General features: G+C 46.7%; 1 protein-coding gene across 1 annotated transcript in view; it reads left to right on the top strand.

The window, feature by feature from the left end:
- SNAPC5 (small nuclear RNA activating complex polypeptide 5) overlaps window positions 1-19,174 on the top strand; it is a 97,710-nt gene extending 78,536 nt beyond the window's left edge. The window contains exon 3 of the mRNA XM_069222885.1: window positions 12,145-19,174. Within this exon, the coding sequence (XP_069078986.1) occupies window positions 12,145-12,264 (120 nt within the window). The 3' untranslated portion in view covers window positions 12,265-19,174. The remainder of the gene's footprint in view (window positions 1-12,144) is intronic.
- The last annotated feature ends 1,932 nt before the right edge of the window (window positions 19,175-21,106 follow it).

The following is a 21,106-nucleotide window of genomic DNA, read 5'->3' on the forward strand; positions in this document are numbered from 1 at the left end:
TGATCAGTACAGGAGTAGTACAACAGTGATGAGATTTTTATGTGGCCAAGTTTAATGTGTATCTTGAACCACTTGGAGAGACTTTGAGAAAATCTGAACTCTTTTACCATCAGTACGTGGATGTTACCCAGATCTACCTAAAGATTTCATCCCCTGAAGACATCGTGTTCTCTGCTCCACCCTTGGCATGGTTCAACAAGCATTGTCAAAGCCAATAGGTTTCACCTATGCAAAATATATTGGCTTTGTCTTTTTTTTTTTTTTTAAAGATATGTTGTACAGCGTGAGGCGGGCAGGTGGTGAGATGAAATGCACTCCCATTTTTTAAGCAAGTAAATATAGCCAGGTACGTAAAAATTTGCCACTTTTTTTTCAAGGTTGCAACTAAGATCTTGTAGTCCTATTTTGAAGGTGCTGTAGCACCCCTCAAATCCCTGCTTCCAGCGCCTGGGCGTCTTAGGCGTGATGAATACATACATGAGAATATTGGAGTCTGTAGGGTGATCATCTGCCCTACAACGGACCACGACCCATTACTCTGGAGCATGAATTGCCCACCACAGCATACCGAAGAACACAAATCCTTCATGAGCCTGGAACTCCATCCCAGGCATCCGGGAAGAAGCAGGTCCAGCAATCAAAGTAGTCGCTCTTGAAAGGCAAACACACCATCACCAATCTATCCTTGCCACAAGTGTCGAGGCAAACTCGCATGTAAACGTGCAGCCGAGCTACAACCGAACCCTGAAAACAAAAGCACAAGTTCCCCAAATCTGCTTCTTGGATGCTGCTCACCAGGATGGGAAGTCTGCAACAGGTATGAAAATGTGGGCTAAGTGCAGCTGCTGCCCCCCTCCGTGACAAAAGGTGTTTATAAGACTTTTCAGCACAAACGCTACATGAGACATATTCTCTGGTACTTCAACAAGGCTTTGAAACTCACTCCCTTAGCACAATCTCTTGTCTGCTCACATTGAAAAAGGGAACTCAAATCCTCCTATATGAGAGAGACTTTGGTTTAAAGAGGGATCACTGTGCATCTACAATATTGACTTGTAAGGAAATGCCTCCTTGGCATGGTTACCCACTAACTTTTTGCCTTTGCGGATGCTAAGTTTTGATTGAAAGTGTGCTGGGACCCTGCTAACCAGGCCCCAGCACCAGTGTTCTTCCCCTAAACTGTACCTTTGCTTTCACAATTGGCACAGCTCTGGCGCTCAGATAAGTCCCTTGTAACTGGTACCCCCTGGTACCAAGGGCCCTGATGCCAAGGAGGTCTCCAAGGGCTGCAGCATGTCTTATGCCACCATGGGGACCCCTCACTCAGCACATGCACACTGCCTCACAGTTTGTGTGTGCTGGTGGGGAGAAAATGACTAAGTCGACATGGCACTCCCCTCAGAGTGCCATGCCCACCTCACACTGCCTGTGGCATAGGTATCTCACCCCTCTAGCAGGGCTTACAGCCCTAAGGCAGGGTGCACTCTACCAGTTGAGGGCATATGTGCATGAGCACTATGCCCATACAGTGCCTAAGCAAAACCTTAGGCATTGTAAGTGCAGGGTAGCCATAAGAGTATATGGTCTGGGAGTTTGTCAAAAACGAACTCCACAGTTCCATAATGGCTACACTGAAATCTGGGCAGTTTGGTATCAAACTTCTCAGCACAATAAATGCACACGGATGCCAGTGTGTAATAATTGTAACATACACCCAGAGGGCATCTTAGAGATGCCCCCTGAATACCAACCCGACTTCTAGTGTAGGCTGACCAGTTTCTGCCAGCCTGCCACACACCAGACATGTTGCTGGCCACATGGGGAGAGTGCCTTTGTCACTCTGTGGCCAAGAACAAAGCCTGTACTGGCGGTGCTTCACACCTCCTCCTACAGGAACTTTAACACCTGGTGGTGAGCCTCAAAGGCTCCAACTAGTGGAGATGCCCGCCCCCTTCGGCCACTGTCCCCACTTTTGGCGGCAAGGCTGGAGGAGATAATTAGAAAAACAAGGAGGAGTCACCCACCAGTCAGGACTGCCCCTAAGGTGCCCTGAGCTGAGGTGACCCCTGCCTTTAGAAATCCTGCATCTTAGTTTTGGAGGATTCCCCCAATAGGATTATTGGCGGCAACCTCCCTACAGGGAGGAGGCATAAAGAGGGTGTAGCCACCCTCCAGGACAGTAGCCATTGGCTACAGCCCTCCCAGACCTAATCACACCCCTAAATCTAGTATTTAGGGGCACCCAGGAAATCAGATTCCTGCAACCTGAACTAAAGATGGACTGCTGACCTACAAGCCTGCAGAGACGACGGACGACGACAACTGCTTTGGCCCCAGCCCTACCAGCCTGTCTCCAGAGTCAAAAACCTGCAACCAGCGACGCATCCAACAGGGACCAGTGACCTCTGAAGCCTCCGAGGACTGCCCTGACCCCCAGGACCAAGAAACTCCAGTGAGCAGCTGCTCTGCTCAACAACAGCTACATCTTTGCAACAAAGAAGCAACTTTCAAAGAACTCACTCTTCCCCCCGGAATCATGAGACTTCACACTCTGCACCCGATGCCCCTGGCTCGAGATCCAGAGAACCAACACCACAGGGAGGACTCCGCGGCGACTGCGACCCCGTGAGTAGCCAGAGACGACCTCCCTGGACCCCCTCAGCAACGCCTGCAGAGAGAATCGAGAGGGTCCCCCTGACCGCGACTGCCTGTAACAAGGGACCCGATGCCTGGAACCAGCACTGCACCCGCAGCCCCCAGGACCTGAAAGAACCGAACTTCAGTGCAGGAGTGACCCCCAGGCGACCCTCTGCCTAGCCCAGGTGGTGGCTGACCCGAGAAGCCACCCCTGTACCTGCCTGCACCGCTAGAGCGACCCCCCCCCGGTCCCTCCATCGTTTCCTACCTGAAACCCGACGCCTGCTTTGCACATTGCACCCGGCCGCCCGTGTGCCGCTGAGGGTGTGTTTTGTGTGCCTACTTGTGTCCGTCCCACCCCCCTACCCCCCCCCCCCCAAGTGCTCTACAAAACCCCCCTGGTCTGCCCCCCGAGGACGCGTGTACTTACCTGCTGGCAGACTGGAACCGGAGCACCCCTGTTCTCCATAGGTGCCTATGTGTTTTGGGCACCTCTTTGACCTCTGCACCTGACCGGCCCCGAGCTACTGGTGTAGTAACTTTGGGGTTGCCTTGAACCCCCAACGGTGGGCTGCCTGTGCCCAGGAACTGAGACTTGTAAGTTTTTTTTACTTACCTCGCAACCTAACCATTACTTACCTTCCCCAGGAACTGTTGATTTTTGCACTGTGTCCACTTTTGAAATAGCTTATTGCCATTTTAACTAAGACTCTATATGATATTGCTTTTTTCAAAGTTTCTAACTTACGTATTTACTTATGTATTTACTTCAAATCTTGAACTTGTGGTTCTTAAAATAAACTAAGAAAATATATTTTTCTATATAAAAACCTATTGGCCTGAAGTAAGTCTTTGAGTGCGTGTTCCTCACTTATTGCCTGTGTGTGTACAACAAATGCTTAATACTACCCTCTGATAAGCCTACTGCTCGACCACACTACCATAAAATAGAGCATTAGAGTTATCTAATTTTGCCACTATCTTAACCTCTAAGGGGAACCCTTGGACCCAGTGCACACTATTTCTTACTTTGAATAGTAGCCAACTTCCTACATTGGTGGCAGCGGTGGGATCTAAGACTTTGCATTTGCTGGACTACTCAGCCAATACCTGATCACATGACTAAATTCCAAAAACTGTCATTAGAAACTGATTTTTAAAATTTGAGCTATTTTTCTGAATTTTTAAAAGTCCTGCTAGGGCCTTGTGTAGGTCCCTGTTAGCATTTCTTTTAGAGTTAAAAAGTTTGTAAAAGTTTGAATTTAAGTTCTAGAAATAGTTTTTAGATTCTTAAAAAATTATCCCAACTTTTAGAGAAATAATGTCTAGCACAGAAGAGATGGTGGTGGAACTCAACCTCACCCCTTACCTGCATCTAGAGATGTCAGAGTTAAGGACTCTCTGTAAGCTAAAAAATATAAAGACTGGGTCCAACCCTAACAAAGGTAAGCTCCAGGAGCTTTTGGTAGAGTTTGCAAAGGACCAGCCCTCTGAGGATAATCCTACAGAGGGAGAAGCTAGTGACCAGGAGGATGATTCCCTCCCTCCTGTCCTAGTTAGGGAGGTCATGGTCCCTCAAACCCTGACTCTGCAAGTGATAGTCAGAGATACTGGTTCTTCCACAGGGGAGACCAGTAACTCTGGAAGCATTGAGGGCAGCCTCAATGAAGATGACCTCCTGTTAGCCAGGGTGGCCAAAAGATTGGCTTTGGAGAGACAGCTCCTAGCCATAGAGAGGGAAAGACAAGAGATGGGTTTAGCTCCCATCAATGGTGGCAGCAACATAAATAGGGTTAGAGAAAGTACTGACATGCTAAAAATCCCCAAAGGGATTGTAACAAAATATGAAGATGGTGAGGATATCACCAAATGGTTCACAGCTTTTGAGAGGGCTTGTGCAACCAGAAAAGTAAACACATCTCACTGGGGTGCTCTCCTTTGGGAAATGTTCACTGGAAAGTGTAGCGATAGACTCTTCACACTCTCCGGTAAGGATGCAGCATCCTATGACCTCATGAAGGCTACCCTGATTGAGGGCTTTGGATTCTCAACTGAGGAGTACAGAATTAGGTTCAGGGGGGCTCAAAAATCCTCGAGCCAGACCTGGGTTGACTTCTCAGTCAAAACACTAGATGGTTGGATTAATGGCAGTGGTGTAAATGATTATGATGGGCTGTATAACCTCCTGTTTATGAAAGAACATATTTTAAGTAATTGTTTCAATGATAAGCTGCATCAGCATCTGGTAGACCTAGGTCCAATTTCTCCCCAAGAATTGGGAAAGAAGGCAGACCACTGGATCAAGACAAGGATGACCAAGACTTCCACAGGGGGTGACCAAAGGAAAGGGGTCACAAAGCCTCCCCAGGGGAAGAGTGTTGAGACATCCAAGGGAAAAAGTAAAGAGTCTTCTACAGTGCCCCAAAAACCTGCTCAGGAGCGTGGGTCCAAAGCCTCTTCACAGTCCTCATTTGGGTAGAAGGGTAAAAACTTTGATCCCAAAAAGGCCTGGTGTCGCAGCTGTAATCAGCATGGACACCAAACTGGAAACAAGGCCTGCCCCAACAAAGGTTCCACGACAACTACTACTCCAGTTAGCACTGGAATAGCCAGTCTCTAAGTGGGATCAACAGTGTGCCCAGTGCAAATCAGGGTTCACACTGAAGCTACATTATTCTCAGAGGGTGGGGTGGACCTAGCCACACTTGCTGCTTGGCTGCCTAACATGCAAAAATACAGGCAGCAGCTCTTAATTAATTGGACTAGAGTAGAATCCCTGAGGGATACAGGTGCCAGTGTCACTATGGTGACAGACAAACTGGTTTCCCCAGGACAATACCTGGCTGGACAAACTTATCCAGTCACCAATGCTGACAATCAGACTAAAGTCCATCCCATGGTAATGGTAACTTTAGAATGGGGGGGGGGGGGGGGCACTGGCCTGAAACAGGTGGTAGTCTTTTCTGCTATACCAGTAGAATGTCTGCTTGGAAATGATCTGAAGTCCTCAGCATGGGCTGAGGTAGAACTCAAAACCCATGCAGCCATGCTGGGTATCCCTGAACTGGTGTGTGTCAAGACAAGGCACAGTGCAGGGCTCAGGGTGAAAAAGAAGTGTTGGAGTCTGGAATAAGGGCCCAACCTTCCAAGAGGAAAGGAAAGAAGACTGGGGAACCAGCTTCAGCACAGAAAAAGAAACAGAACCTCTCTTCTCAGGAAGAAGTTCTGTCCCCTGAGGGAACTGAGTCCATGGAGCTAGAACCTTACCAGGTTGAGCTCTTGGGCCCAGGGGGACCCTCGAGGGAACAGCTGTGCAAGGGGCAAGAAACTTGTCCCTCTCTTGAAGGCCTAAGACAGCAAGCAGCTGAACAAGAAAAAGGAAATGTCAGTGGAACACACAGGGTCTATTGGGAAGATGGACTCCTTTACACTGAGGTAAGAGATGCCAAACCTGGTGCCACTAGGAGAATGGTAGTGCCTCAGCAGTTTAGGGAGTTCATTCCTACCTTAGCCTATGGCATTCCCCTTGCTGGGCATTTGGGACAAACCAAGACATGGGAGAGGTTAGTCAACCATTTCTATTGGCCCAATATGTCCCAGAAGGTAAAGGAGTTTTGTACCTCCTGTGTCACCTGTCAAGCCAGTGGTAAGACAGGTGGCCATCCAAAGGCCCCCCTCATTCCACTTCCAGTGGTGGGGGTCCCCTTTGAAAGAGTGGGAGTGGATATAGTGGGTCCACTTGAACCTCCCACAGCATCAGGGAATCAGTATATCCTAGTAGTAGTGGATCGTGCTACTAGGTACCCTGAAGCAATTCCCCTTAGGTCCACTACTGCCCCTACAGTAGCCAAGGCACTCCTTGGTATCTCTACCAGAGTGGGATTTCCTAAGGAGGTGGTTTCTGACAGAGGTACCAACTTCATGTGAGCTTACCTGAAACATATGTGGAATGAATGTGGGTGACTTATAAATTCACCACACCAACCATCCACAAACCAATGGTCTTTGTGAGAGATTTAACAATACATTGAAGGACATGATCATGGGGCTCCCTGAAAAACTCAAAAGGAGATGGGATGTCCTCCTGCCCTGCCTCCTTTTCACCTACAGAGAGGTGCCTCAGAAGGGAGTAGGGTTTTCCCCCTTTGAACTTCTGTTTGGCCATCCTGTTAGGGGCCCACTAGCCTTTGTAAAAGAAGGCTGGGAGAGACCTCTCCATGAGCCTAAACAAGATGTGGTGTACTATGTACTAGGCCTACGTTCAAGGATAGCAGAGTACATGGAAAAGGCAAGCAAAAACCTTGAGGCTAGCCAACAACTCCAGGAGATGGGGTATGACCAAAAGGCTGCTATGGTTGAGTTTCAGCCAGGGCAGAAAGTCTGGGTTCTGGAGCCTGTGGCTCCCAAGGCGCTTCAGGACAAATGGAGTGGCCCTTACCCAGTGCTAGGAAAGAAGAGTCAGGTCACCTACCTGGTGGACCTAGGCACTAGCAGGTCCCCCAAGAGGGTGATCCATGTTAACCGCCTCAATCTCTTCCATGATAGGGCAGATGTAAACATGTTAATGGTTACAGATGAGGACCAGGAAGCAGAGAGTGAACCTCTCCCTGATCTCCTCTCCACTGACCCTAAGGATGGCACAGTAGATGGAGTGATCTATTCAGACACCCTCTCTGGCCAACAGCAGGCTGACTGCAGGCAAGTCCTCCAGCAGTTTGCTGAGCTCTTTTCCCTAACCCCTAGTCAGACACACCTGTGTACCCATGATGTGGACACAGGGGACAGCATGCCTGTAAAAAACAAAATATTCAGACAGTCTCATCAAGTTAAGGAAAGCAAAGTGGAAGTCCACAAGATGCTGGAGTTGGGAGTGATTGAGCACTCTGACAGTCCCTGGGCTAGCCCGGTGGTCTTGGTCCCCAAACCTCACACAAAAGATGGCAAGAGAGAGATGAGGTTTTGTGTGAACTACAGAGGGCTTAACTCTGTCACCAAGACAGATGCTCACCCCATTCCAAGAGCAGATGATCTAATAGACAAATTAGGTGCTGCCAAAGACTTAAGTACCTTTGACTTAACTGCAGGGTACTGACAAATAAGAATGGCACCTGGAGCAGAAGAGAAAACAGCATTTGCTACACCTGATGGGCACTACCAGTTTACTGTGATGCCCTTTGGCTTAAAGAATGCCCCTGCCACCTTCCAAAGGTTGGTGAATCAAGTTCTTGCTGGCTTGGAGTCCTTTAGTGCAGCTTATCTCAATAATATTGCTGTCTAGTTCCAGCTGGCAGGATCACCTGGTCCACCTGAAGAAGGTTTTGTGTGCCCTGCAAGCAGCAGGCCTCTCTATCAAGGCATCTAAATGTCAGATAGGGCATGGTACTGTGGTTTACTTGGGTCACCTTGTAGGTGGAGGCCAAGATCCAGACTGTTCTGGACTGGGTAGCTCCAAAAACCGAGTCTCAAGTCAGGGCATTCCTTGGCTAGACTGTTTACTATAGGAGGTTTGTGAAAGATTATGGATCAATAGTGACACTCGTCACAGAACTTACCTCCAAGAAAATGCCCATGAAAGTGAACTGGACCGTGGACTGTGAAAATGCCTTCGACACCCTGACAAAGATATGTGTACAGCACCAGTTTTGAAAGCTCCAGATTACTCTAAGCAGTTCATTGTGCAGACAGATGCCTCTGAACATGGGATAGGAGCAGTCCTGTCCCAAACAAATGATGATGGCCTTGACCAGCCTGTTGCTTTTATTAGCAGGAGGTTACTCCCAGGGAGCAGCGTTGGAGTGCCATTGAGAGGAAGGCCTTTGCTGTGGTTTGGTCCCTGAAGAAGTTGAGACCATACCTTTTTGGTACTCACTTCATTGTTCAAATTGACCATAGACCTCTCAGATGGCTAATGCAAATGAAAGGAGAAAACCCTAAACTGTTGAGGTGGTCTATATCTCTACAGGTAATGGACTTTGTAGTGGAACACAGACCTGGGACTGCCCATGCCAATGCTGATGGCCTTTCCAGGTTCTTCCACTTAGAAAATGAATACTCGCTTGGGAAAGGTTAGTCTCATCCTCTTTCGTTTGGGGGGGGTGGGAGGGGTTGTGTAAGGAAATGCCTCCTTGGCATGGTTACCCCCTAACTTTTTGCCTTTGCGGATGCTAAGTTTTGATTGAAAGTGTGCTGGGACCCTGCTTACCAGGCCCCAGCACCAGTGTTCTTCCCCTAAACTGTACCTTTGCTTCCACAATTGGCACAGCCCTTGCAACTGGTACCCTGGTACCAAGGGCCCTGATGCCAAGGAAGGTCTCCAAGGGCTGCAGCATGTCATCTGCCACTCTGGGGACCCCTCACTCAGCATATGCACACTGCCTCACAGCTTGTGTGTGCTTGTGGGGAGAAAACGACTAAGTCGACATGGCACTCCCCTCAGAGTGCCATGCCCACCACACACTGCCAGTGGCATAGGTAAGTCACCCCTCTAGCAGGCCTTACAACCCTAAGGCAGGGTGCACTATACCACAGGTGAGGGCATATGTGTATGAGCATGATGCCCCTACAGTGCCTAAGCAAAACCTTAGACATTGTAAGTGCAGGTTAGCCATAAGAGTATATGGTCTGGGAGTTTGTCAAACACGAACTCCACAGTTCCATAATGGCTACACTGAAATCTGGGAAGTTTGGTATCAAACTTCTCAGCACAATAAATGCACACTGATGCCGGTGTGCAATTTATTGTAACATACACCCAGAGGGCATCTTAGAGAGGCCCCCTGAATACCAACCTGACTTCTAGTGTAGGCTGACCAGTTTCTGGCAGTCTGCCACACACCAGACATGTTGCTGGCCACATGGGGAGAGTGCCTTTGTCACTCTGTGGCCAAGAACAAGGCCTGTACTGGGTGGAGGTGCTTCACACCTCCCCCTGCAGGAACTGTAACACCTGGCGGTGAGCCTCAAAGGCTCACCCCTTTTGGTACAGTGCCCCAGGGCATCCCAACTAATGGAGATGCTCGCCCCCTCCGGCCACTGCCCCCACTTTTGGTGGCAAGGCTGGAGGAGATCATTAGAAAAACAAGGAGGAGTCACCCACCAGTCAGGACTGCCCCTAAGGTGCCCTGAGCTGAGGTGACCCCTGCCTTCAGAAATCCTCCATCTTAGTTTTTGAGGATTCCCCCAATAGGATTAGGGATGTGCCCCCCTCCCAACAGGGAGGAGGCACAAAGAGGGTGTAGCCACCCTCCAGGTCAGTAGCCATTGGCTACTGCCCTCCCAGACCTAATCACACCCCTAAATCTAGTTTTTAGGGGCACCCCAGAACCCAGGAAATCAGATTCCTGCAACCTGAACTAAAGAAGTACTGCTGACCTACAAGCCTGCAGAGACGACGGACGATGACAACTGCTTTGGCCCCAGCCCTACCGGCCTGTCTCCAGAGTCAAAAACCTGCAACCAGCGACGCATCCAACAGGGACCAGCGACCTCTGAAGCCTCTGAGGACTGCCCTGACCCCCAGGACCAAGAAACTCCAGTGAGCAGCGGCTCTGCTCAACAACAGCTACATCTTTGCAACAAAGAAGCAACTTTCAAAGAACTCACTCTTCCCGCTCGAAGCATGAGACTTCACACTCTGCACCCGACTCCCCCGGCTCGAGATCCAGAGAACCAACACCACAGGGAGGACTCCCTGGCGACTGCAACCCCGTGAGTAGCCCGAGATGACCTCCCTGGACCCCCACAGCGACACCTGCAGAGAGAATCCAGAGGCTTCCCCTGACTGCGACTGCCTGTAACAAGGGACCCAACGCCTGGAACCAGCACTGCACCCGCAGCCCCCAGGACCTGAAGGAACCGAACCTCAGTGCAGGAGTGACCCCCAGGCCACCCTCTGCCTAGCCCAGGTGGTGGCTGACCCGAGAAGACCCCCTACACCGCTAGAGTGACCCCCGGGTCCCTCCATTGTTTCCTACCTGAAACCCGACGCCTGCTTTGCACACTGCACCCAGCTGCCCCTGTGCTGCTGAGGGTGTGTTTTGTGTGCCTACTTGTGTCTCCCCCCCTGCACCCCCCCCCCCCCACCCCCCAGTGCTCTACAAAACTCCCTGGTCTGCCCCCCGAGGATGGGGGTACTTACCTGCTGGCAGACTGGAAACCGGAGCACCCCTGTTCTCCATAGGCGCCTATGTGTTTTGGGCACCTCTTTGACCTCTGCACCTGACCGGCCCTGAGCTGCTGGTGTAGTAACTTTGGGGTTGCCTTAAACCCCCAATGATGGGCTGCCTATGCCCAGGAACTGAGACTTGTAAGTGTTTTACTTACCTCACAACCTAACCATTACTTACCTCCCCCAGGAACTGTTGATTTTTGCACTGTGTCCACTTTTTAAATAGCTTATTGCCATTTTAACTAAGACTGTATATGATATATTGCTTTTATTCAAAGTTCCTAACTCACCTGTGTGGAGTACCTTGCATTTTATGTATTTACTTCAAATCTTGAACTTGTGATTCTTAAAATAAACTAAGAAAATATATTTTTCTATATAAAAACCTATTGGCCTGGAGTAAGTCTTTGAGTGTGTGTTCCTGATTTATTTGCCTGTGTGTGTACAACAAATGCTTAACACTACCCTCTGATAAGCCTACTACTCGACCACACTACCATAAAGTAGAGCATTATAATGATCTAATTTTGCCTTGGTCCCTGTGCGCACTATTTCTTACTTTGAAATAGTATATACAGAGCCAGCTTCCTACACCCGTCTTTCCTGTCAAGAAACGTTTGTTTACTCTGATCTTGTGGTCTTGTACAGCTATGATGGTTAGCTAACTACTTTCTTCTCTGTAATGTCTCAGTTGGTATCGTCTGCCTTTACCTTGTTTTACTGTTGCTAGTAGGTCGTTTTATGATGTTAACTGGAACTTAGTTCCTGCTTTCTTGTAAAGCTCTCTACTGCCTTTGGGCCAAGTCCATGCTATATTAACACCCTGATAAATAAAAAGTACCTAAGCCCTTTGTAGTTTAATGCATGAACTACTAGTCGGGTGAACAACCCTACAGTGTTCCCTTTGTTGATTTCTTCCAAGACGCAAGGGCAGACTTTAAATATAAGGCTCTACCGCACCCACCTGGCACTTCGAGAACTGAGACCAAACTGATACCCGTCTCCACATGTTCTCATTAATGAGCTGCAAACCCATGCCAGTAATCTGAAACACAACACCTTCAAAAGTAAGTCTTTATTTCCCCCCTTTGGAATGCAAGCAGAAAGATAATATTGAATAGTAAATGTATGCGCCTTAAACAAATGCTTGTCTTTTCCTCCTGAATTGAGATTGAAACTGAAGTGTGGCTGTTCAGCTTTGATTTGGAGCACACAAAAATAAGCAAACTGTCGTACTGATATTACAAAGCAAATTAAGAAAAGGTTCATGCTAAAGTGAGTGCTGAGTAGTATGGAGTACTGATGCTGATTTTCTGCTGTTTTTTTTTTTTTTTTGGCAGACAATGGTGCAGGTGGACAACGAGGCTGTGATCAATCAGACGGAATTGCAGTTGAGCACATTAGGTCTCCGCCAAAGTGAGGAGGAGGAGGAAATGGAAGAGGAAGAGTCAGATTCTTAAATGGACAAACTATCATTATTGGGAACTTATTCTTTCTTCCTAAAGAATGAGTGACATGTTAAATTATTTTTCAAAGAGTTGCTTTGGGGATGGGGTGAGTTCTGGGGAAGTGCAGATAAGGTTGATGGTATAATTTGAGTGCCGCAGGGCTCTGACTTCAGAACTGGAACAAGGTCAGGTGTGTACTGCATGCTGGAAAGAAATCCAGGCAGTATTACACATCATGGTGGTATCTGCTAATCTGCTTTGCGAATATGCTGCGTTGGTCTGTAGCTGCAGGCTATGGAAAAATACTACCTGCTCATAGCCACTGGTGGCAATGAATCTCAGCTGCATATTTCAAACCAAAAGCAGTTTTTGATTGCTAATCAAAGCATGCAATAATGTTTTAAGTTCACATGGCAATATAACCTGGGCCATTTGTTAAAGGTGACTACATGGTTCTATGGCTCCATGTCCACGGGACACCACTTTTCCATTGCTGGACTTTGCTTTTACATATCAGTGTTTTCCGTGAGTTGTAGACTTGGTTCATTTTTATTGATCTAATTGGACCAACGTACCTAATAACAATGTCTATGCTTCCATTTATACTGTACCCGAATCTTGCCTCTGTTCTTAACATTGAGTCTTTGTTGTTTTACATTATATCCTTATTAGCTCTTCATTCAAGAGGACAAAGATTGGGTCTCTAAAAACCTAATTCATTTTCCTGCTTTTGATCATTCAGCCCTCCATGGCTGATGGACAGTAAACCTTGCCACACTGCCTTAATACTGGGTTGTGCAACTAGGTATTCAGTAGATTACATTGTGCCATCCAAGCAGTCCACAGCTTTTACCATCCCATGATCCCTTAGAATCAAGTTTAAGTTTTCATTGTATTGATTTCACCACAGGCTTACCAAAACTGCCCATCTACTTTAGTAATGAAAAAGCCTGAAACATTATCAGCTTTTCTGTAGGTTTATGTATTTATTTGCGGATTTACATAGTGCTACATGATACAAAAGTGTTAGTGTACCCTACAATGAAAATGTAGCAGGTTCCAGGTTAAATTATAATTGAGTTGTAAACAATAAGTGAGGAAGAGGCATAAGAAAAAGCTCTGTCATTGTGAATGATGACATTGTGAGGAGTGGTGAATCGAGTTGAGGATGGAGCTATCTGAGGAATTGTTTGTAGGGATATTCTATTGCATGTTTGCTGAAAGTGGCTAATATGTTTAGTTTCCTCAGTGGGGTGGTAGAGTTTTCCCATTGGATATAGCATCTCCTGAGTAGGGATTAAATGGTGGTACGTCTATTAGAAATCTGTGTTTTATTCTCAGACTGTTTTAGCCCCTTCAATTGGGTGAGACATTCTGCAAGGTAAGGTGGGTTTTTATTGTAGCTGGCCTTCATAATTTGAATTGCACTCATGCTGTAATCAGGAGCCTATGTAAGTCCCAGAGAATGGGAGTGACATGGCTGAACTTTGACTGAGTGAGGGAGCAAAACTTCTGTGTGGAGGAGCGTTTTCTTATAAGCTAAGTGGACAATGGAAACTCTAGCCAGGGTAGTGTTCTCAAACTCTAATCTGCAAATGACTAGCAAGTGGACCGCTGTTCTGAGATACACAGTTGGGGTGAGATGCCATACTTTTTCTAATTATGAAGGTGAGAGCTGGCCTCTTTGGCTGCTTTGTTATGTGTGGGATAAAGGGGAGGGAGATCCTATTCCATCCCTAAAAGCGGTACTGTAGAGTGAAACAAATGCATAGCACATGCTTGTAGTTGATTTGATTCCTTTATGTGAGTGCTCCCATGTACTTTTCTGTAGGAGTGAGAAAGAGGAGGGAACCGAGCAAGAGGTCAGCTAACGGTAGGTACAGTGCCCTCTACACCACAGGTATGGACTGTCTCTTCCTCCCAAATTGGGAAAGACGCACATTTTATTAGCACACACTAAGCATTACAGAATTTGTGCTATTCTGCTGCAAAACTTAGTAGGTTATTTATTACTCTTGGGCAGCAGAGGGTTCTTGGTGAGCCTTGGAAACGAGAAGCGGTCTTGCTTTTAGGAGGTAACAAATTGTTTAAAAGTAGCAGAGAAGTGGAGTCTCTTTAAGGTAGAAAAGAGATTCTGTCAGGGGAGTTGCGGTTTGAAACTGGTGAGGGAAAAGGCTAGTTCTTTAGAGGTCCATTGAATGGCACTATTAAGGCAGTGGAGGCGAGCTGGTGAGAGGTTTGAAAGTTGCCATTACAAAAGTGGTTTTTTTAATGGTGATGGGTATAGCTCCGAATATTGCATGGCTAAATAAATGTTCTTAAATCATAACATTAATCTTTAAAAGGGGAAAGGTATGACTCTTTGAAGATGGCCAGAAAGAGGCTGCTTTCTTAAAGCAGAATGGCACCAGACATGTACAATCCAGAGAGAGAGCTGTATTGCGTGTATATTTTAGGCTTCCCTAAACTATGTTTGTGGAAGACATGATGAACAAGATGTTAGGTGAAAAATTCATAATCTAATTAACTGATCTGTGTTGTGTACATATGTAGGCCAGTTGATGGAATACAGTGGGTAAATGTAGCATGGATGCATGATCTAACAGTTTAATGAGAATAAGTACCTATGCAAGGCCCTACATGTTACAGATTTGAATTATAGCACTGTTGAGGCAGCCTTTTTGAACTTCAGATGGCTACTTCAAACTGCAGAGTTCTCACTTTGTGAATAATCCCATGTGTCAATCTGGATCTGGAAACCTTTCAGAGCAGTTCTTCTGTGTGCTGCCAGATGGCGTTGTATGGCTCCCCACGAGTGTAGTTGTGCTCCAAGGAGAGAGCAGGGAGTGGGTGGTTACGAGTAGAGCTGCATATACATGCCATACATTTGTGCTGACATTAGTTCCTTTCTTTCTGTGCCTTCAGATGCAGATCCAGAACTTCTTATTGGTCCTTGGACAGACTCTTTAGTCTAAATTTGTGTACTATGCAAGGAAAATATCACCTCTTAAAGCCACAGGGTTTAAGCTGTGCAGAGACTATTGCAAAAAAATGTCTGTGATGGACCTGCACAAAGTCTCTTTGTTGTGCCTGGGTTCAGACAACGCCTCAAAGGCATGTGACGACTGCACGCACATTAACCTGAAAGCTGTACAGGAATGCAAAGGCAAACTCTACAACGCCAGATGCAACAGAACCGAACACCACGAACATCCAAAGTCAAAAAGGGGGTCTCATTCCCACAGCAGTTCCAAGTCTTTGGATAAGTCAAAGAAGAAACATAAGAAATCCAAGCAGGAAACAGCCCCTTCCTGCCACTTCTTGAACTCCAGAGTTGGTGTGACGGAGTCCACGTGCCTCTCTGTCTCGCTCCTGATCTCCATCTCAGCCTATTCTGGCTCTGGTCCTGATGCACCCTGACTTTTCAGGTGTGTTGGCTATGTTGCAGCAGGTATAAGCCTCCAGGGGGGGGTGGATCTTCTGCACTTTACCACCTCCCTCTGATGTGCTCTAGGGCCCCAAGGAAGCACGGGGGACTACAGTCTGACATCTGCCAGCGGTTCAAGACTCTGCTCTGCGTGTGCCTCTTGGAGCGACATTGGGTTTAGAACTGACGTTAGTGCCTGCCTTGGTGCCGGTCCCCACGCATCAATGCTGGATAAGGAGGTAAAGCATATAGTGCTATCAGACTCTAAACTAAATCATCCACAGCCCCGACCAAAGAAATGCCTGGTGATGATCGATGCACAGCCTCTTGGCAATCCCTTCGATAACCTTATCTCTACCACCTGGTTCAGGATTTACCTAACTTTTTTGGCACTGACTCTTAACTCTGCTTAGATGATTGGGATGATTATGTTTCCCCAATATGATGAGGACAACTGGTATGAGGAGCTTCTGGATGCCAGTGGCTTGGCACTTTGCTTGATACTCACCTTCTGTCTCCCCGGGTCTTGCTACAGAGGAAATAACCTATTTTCCTGTTGTGATTCAAAGGACAGCTGACCTGTGGCACCTAGATTTGCAAACCATGCAAGTTAAAACCAGTGACTGAATTTTTTTTTTTTACCTGACCAGGCACCCACTGAGCCACTGTTACCTTTCTAAAATGCATTTACTGATACTCTTTTGGGCTCCTGGGGCAAGCCCTGTGTGGGGCCACCAATCACTCGGCAGGTTGCCTGCTGCCATCTCCATGTGCCTGGTTGACCATACCTTCCTAACACAACATCCCACTCTGGCATCTCTGGTGTATCAAGCATCCACCAGCAGAGTCAATTTGAATGCCCTTCCTGCCATTCCTCCAGATCTTGGATCCAAACAAATAGAGACTTTTGACAAAATAATATTTTCCACCACAAGCCTTGTGCTAAGATCGGTCAGTGCCAGCTGTCTCCTTGGCAATAATTCTTAAGCCTTTTAGGATATGGTAACTCACATTTTACTGGCTGTTCCAGATGATCTTCGGCCTTCTCTGCTGCAGGCTATTTAGGACTGCCGCAATGTGGTAAAGTTTGTGACACGCTCAGCTCTAGACACAACTGATTACGTAGGATGTTCTATGTGCACCAATGTGACTCCCTTCCGCCATGTCTGGATGAGACCAGTTTCTCTGGGTATGTCAGTGCATCTTTAATGGACATGCCATTTGTCAGTGCTCACCTTTATGGGGATAAAGCAGCACTTTAAAGAGGGCAGAGTTGCTTCACGTTACCTGGGTCTGTCTCTTCCACATCACACTTCCACCAGCAATTTCGACCTGTTCATGGCTCAGTAGAGGGTTCCTTCTCCATCAGACCCCTCCTCCAGAACAGCAGGAACAACTTGTGTCTCAGTCCCCTGCCTCCAGTGGCCGAAACCTCAAAATCTCTAGTGTGTTCTTGCTGGCACACAGACACTCAGATGTAGGCAAGATGCAATATTTCCTTCAGGGGGTGTTAGGCCATCGCAACGGACAAGCGAGGCCATCAAATGTTTTATGCCACGACTAAGCACTTCACTTCATTTCTACCCCACCGCACCTTCAGGGCAGATTATGAAGTACCGTCTGTCTTGCAGCAGGAGTTTCAGGCCTTAATAGAGGATTCTGGCATTGGAGGTAGGACATGGGTGTTATTCCTGCTACTTCCTTGTGCCGAAGAACTCCTATTTTGGATCATCATCCTCTCAACATGTCCTGCCCTGGCCCTGCATGCACTGGACCCTGAGGACGAGATTGTGGAGTTGGACCTGCAGCACACTTCTTTTCACATCCTCAACCCCACAGGCACTACCTGCAGCTCATGGTGGTCCAGGTGCATTTTCATTTCACAGTGCTCGCCCTTGGCCTCACCATTTATCCTTGGGTGTTCATGAAAGTGGTAATGGTGATCCCAGCACACCTATGGAGTTTAAGGGTCCCAGTCTTCTCCTACCTCGATGACTGGCTGTTAAAGGCGTGTTCGCCCAAGTGAGTTGTCAACAACCTCCAGATAATGGCTAACATCATAACATTGTAGGGTTTCACTATCAATGAACCGAAGTCACACCTTACTTCGTCGCAGATGCTCCCTTTTATTGGAGCAATTCTGGATACGGTACAGTTTCTTGCCTTTCCCACTGGAGTGTAGGCTCCTGGACATTAAGGCTCTGACCCCTATGCTTTAGCCTTGACCTGGATCTCAGTGTGTATCCCACTGAGGCTGCTGAGATTGTTGGTGTATGACATCCTGCTGGTGATGCATACCAGATGGCACATGAAGGCGCTATAGTGGGACCTAAAATCTCAGTGCGCACTTTGGGGAAATCTGGCAGATCATATTCCAATTTCAGAGAAGACTGCAGAAGATCTGCAATGGTGGCTGCTGACAGCAGTTTGGTCAGTGACTTACCCAACCCAGAGCTAGTGGTGCTCACAGATGCATCGCTACTGGTTGAAGAAGCAATCTGGGAGAAGCCATCTTGGCGAGCTGGAGATTAGAGGCTGAACTTCAGATCAACTTTTTTGTAGTAAGGGGATTTGCTTGATGTTTAAGGCCTTCATATTCACCATCAAAGGAAGTCAAGTCCAGGTGCTTAAGGACAACACCACTGCCATGTAGAGTTGCCACTAGCAGGGCGGGTGAGGTCCTGGACTCTGTATAAGGAGGCCTCGCACATCTGGAAGTGGCTGGACCATCAAAGGATTTGTCTGGTGGTGTACCAGTTGGTGGAATCACACATACACCTACCCACAAAGCACCAATACCTTGACAGTCCGGTCCATTGAGAGGGGGCATTTTGCCCACTCACATCATGCAGAATAGTCTGATCTGAGCCAGTTCAGACCCACCACCTTGGGAGGTACTGCTTTGATGTCTATTCATGGGGTGGGGAACCTGCAGTTAGAAGTATTCATCAGAAGAGCAAGTTACTTACCTTTGTTCACGATCTTTCTGTTGGATACCCTGTCTAACCACAGATTCCGCATCAACCTTCCCACCTCCTGATATGTCAGCTGGACTCTTTTCCATCTTAAAAGGTCCCAATCTAGAATACTGCTGATTGGTTACACCAATTTCTCGATGGGTTCTGCATCTGAGGACACGGACAGCATAGAAACCAACTGGCATCAGCATGCATGAGTAGTGCTTATGTGCACTTTCACTCATCACTTAGAGTGGAATAATGGTGCGGAGCTGTATGATGCCACCTGGCGAAGGACAGGACAACTACTCTGAAGGTTTTCCGGATCCATACTGATGCCAGGTTATTATTCGCAATGAGAGCAATCTGCAGTTCGATTGAGAGTCCACCAGAAATATCTTTACCAAAGGTAAGTAACTTGTTTTTCTAATGCAAAGTATTGCAACATGAATTGAATAATATTGATTTGGGTAACAAGGCCTGATAAAATGTAATTTGCAGTGTGTGTGTTAAATAAACCATCAAAACGATATACCTCCAGGGGAGTGCTGACCCAAGATGGACAACACAGAAGACGTTGCAATGGAATCTTGACACATTGTAATGTAGTCCTTGTGCTTCTTTGAGAAATGTGACTTCTGCTAGGACTGGCCGGCTTCTAGACAACATTGCTACAATGTTAGCAGTTCACGTTTCTTTCCTTCATATATAACCGGAGCAGCAGCGCAAGCTTGTCTATAGTAACCTAACAGGCACAGCATGGGATGTAGCTGGTGAAGCTTTTTTTTAATGCAAAATGAATGTAACTTTCGTGGCAGAATCATTGCATACCTTACTGAAAATCATGCATGGTTGTCCACAGTTTTATGATTATTTGCACTTAAAGTTATTGAAGTCCAAATGTAGCCTTGTAGCATTGTGTGATAGTGGAACAAACCACTGCATGCGTTTCTTTCCTCCAAATATTTTTACTGAAGTATGTGTGAGATAACAGAAACACTACTACAACAAATTGTCCTACAGTGGTTAAATTGTGTGAACAAAGTAAGCCTCTGTAGGTGAGACATAACTTAAACATGCATTGTATCAAACATTGGTGGATAATCTCAATACTTCCCCAAAATAAGTGTTTACACTAACTCCTGCAACTTTACGTTTCTGTTTGAGTAGGGATAGATTTTGCTACTGATGAAATTGCAGTGTTTTGTTGTTTGTGCATCTAGGCCCACCAGGCATCTACTGTCTTGCACGTCTCCAGTTTCAGTAGTGTTTTTAGTCCCGTGAAAACGGTGTGTCTTGTAGGAAATTACCTCCTCTTCCATTTTTGTAGATTTTGCATGGAGTTGGCGTCTAGACAAGCCACAGTGAGGTCCAGTGTATTGTTGGCATGCAGCACTTAATAGGTTTTAATAACCTAAGGCAGAGTGGACAGATCAGCTTATAGTTGTGTGTGATAAAGCATCTACCACTACTTTGCAGTGACACCCTTTGATTAAGGTAGCATTCCTATTTTGTGTACTCTTGGGAGTGCAGTAGATCCTGTGGAGTTTTAGAAGTCTAGGTTTTTGCCAAGGTGAACAAGACTTTAGATACAAATGTAGAGTTTCATTTCTGGACCTAGTGCTCTGGAGCAGGTGTCTCCAGGCTTTTCTGTAATAGGAGCTACTTCCATTAAATTAAAATCCTGCAGAGATGCTAAAAGTATTAGAAATGTAATAGTAACCACATCAGATGAGATTACATTAGTGGCCACCATAGGCAGGATTACCATTGGCAATCGCCTCTGCGCATCCGGCACGATTGCCAGCGGTAATGTAAAAACTGCTTTGTCACTGTGGAATGCCTCTATTTGGGTAATACATAGCCACTGTTGCAATGCCCCTAGCACCACGTTAATATTATTAGTAATAGTCTTCTCAACACCGTTTGATTTTTATCACTCATATATCTCCTTCTGGTATATTTTGGAAGTTCAGCCATTTTTCTCCAAACATCAGCTTGTTTATTCTGAAAATACTCACATTTGTGGCTCAAATACACACTTTTCACTTTGATAGCGATATATTAATTCAGCCGAACTAAAGCTCCTAATTTAGTTCACTGTGCTGCACTCAGGAGAGCTATTTACAGGTAGCTGAAGAGCCACCCGTCGGAGAAGGCTGATCTGGAGGGTATCTAATAAAAGTTCTTGTTAGGGTTTTTTGTATTGTTTTTTGATGTATTCGATTTTTTGCGATTTCACATATCTATGTAAATTGAACACTGTTCTGGGCACTGAAAGCTGGCGGTATATCAGTAGAGAGAGGCATCTTAAGTGGGTTATTGAGGCTTTCAGTTTCGAAATCAGGAAGTAGGGAATGAATAATTGTTCTGTACTGTACTCCTTTGTCTAGTTGAATTCAGACCCCAGGGCGTCTAGTAGGATACGTTATCTTTATTCGTCCGTTCCTGCCTATAAAAGAAAACGGGC

The sequence above is a fragment of the Pleurodeles waltl genome, chromosome 3_1 (assembly GCF_031143425.1).
Source record: "Pleurodeles waltl isolate 20211129_DDA chromosome 3_1, aPleWal1.hap1.20221129, whole genome shotgun sequence".
Taxonomy (NCBI): domain Eukaryota; kingdom Metazoa; phylum Chordata; class Amphibia; order Caudata; family Salamandridae; genus Pleurodeles; species Pleurodeles waltl.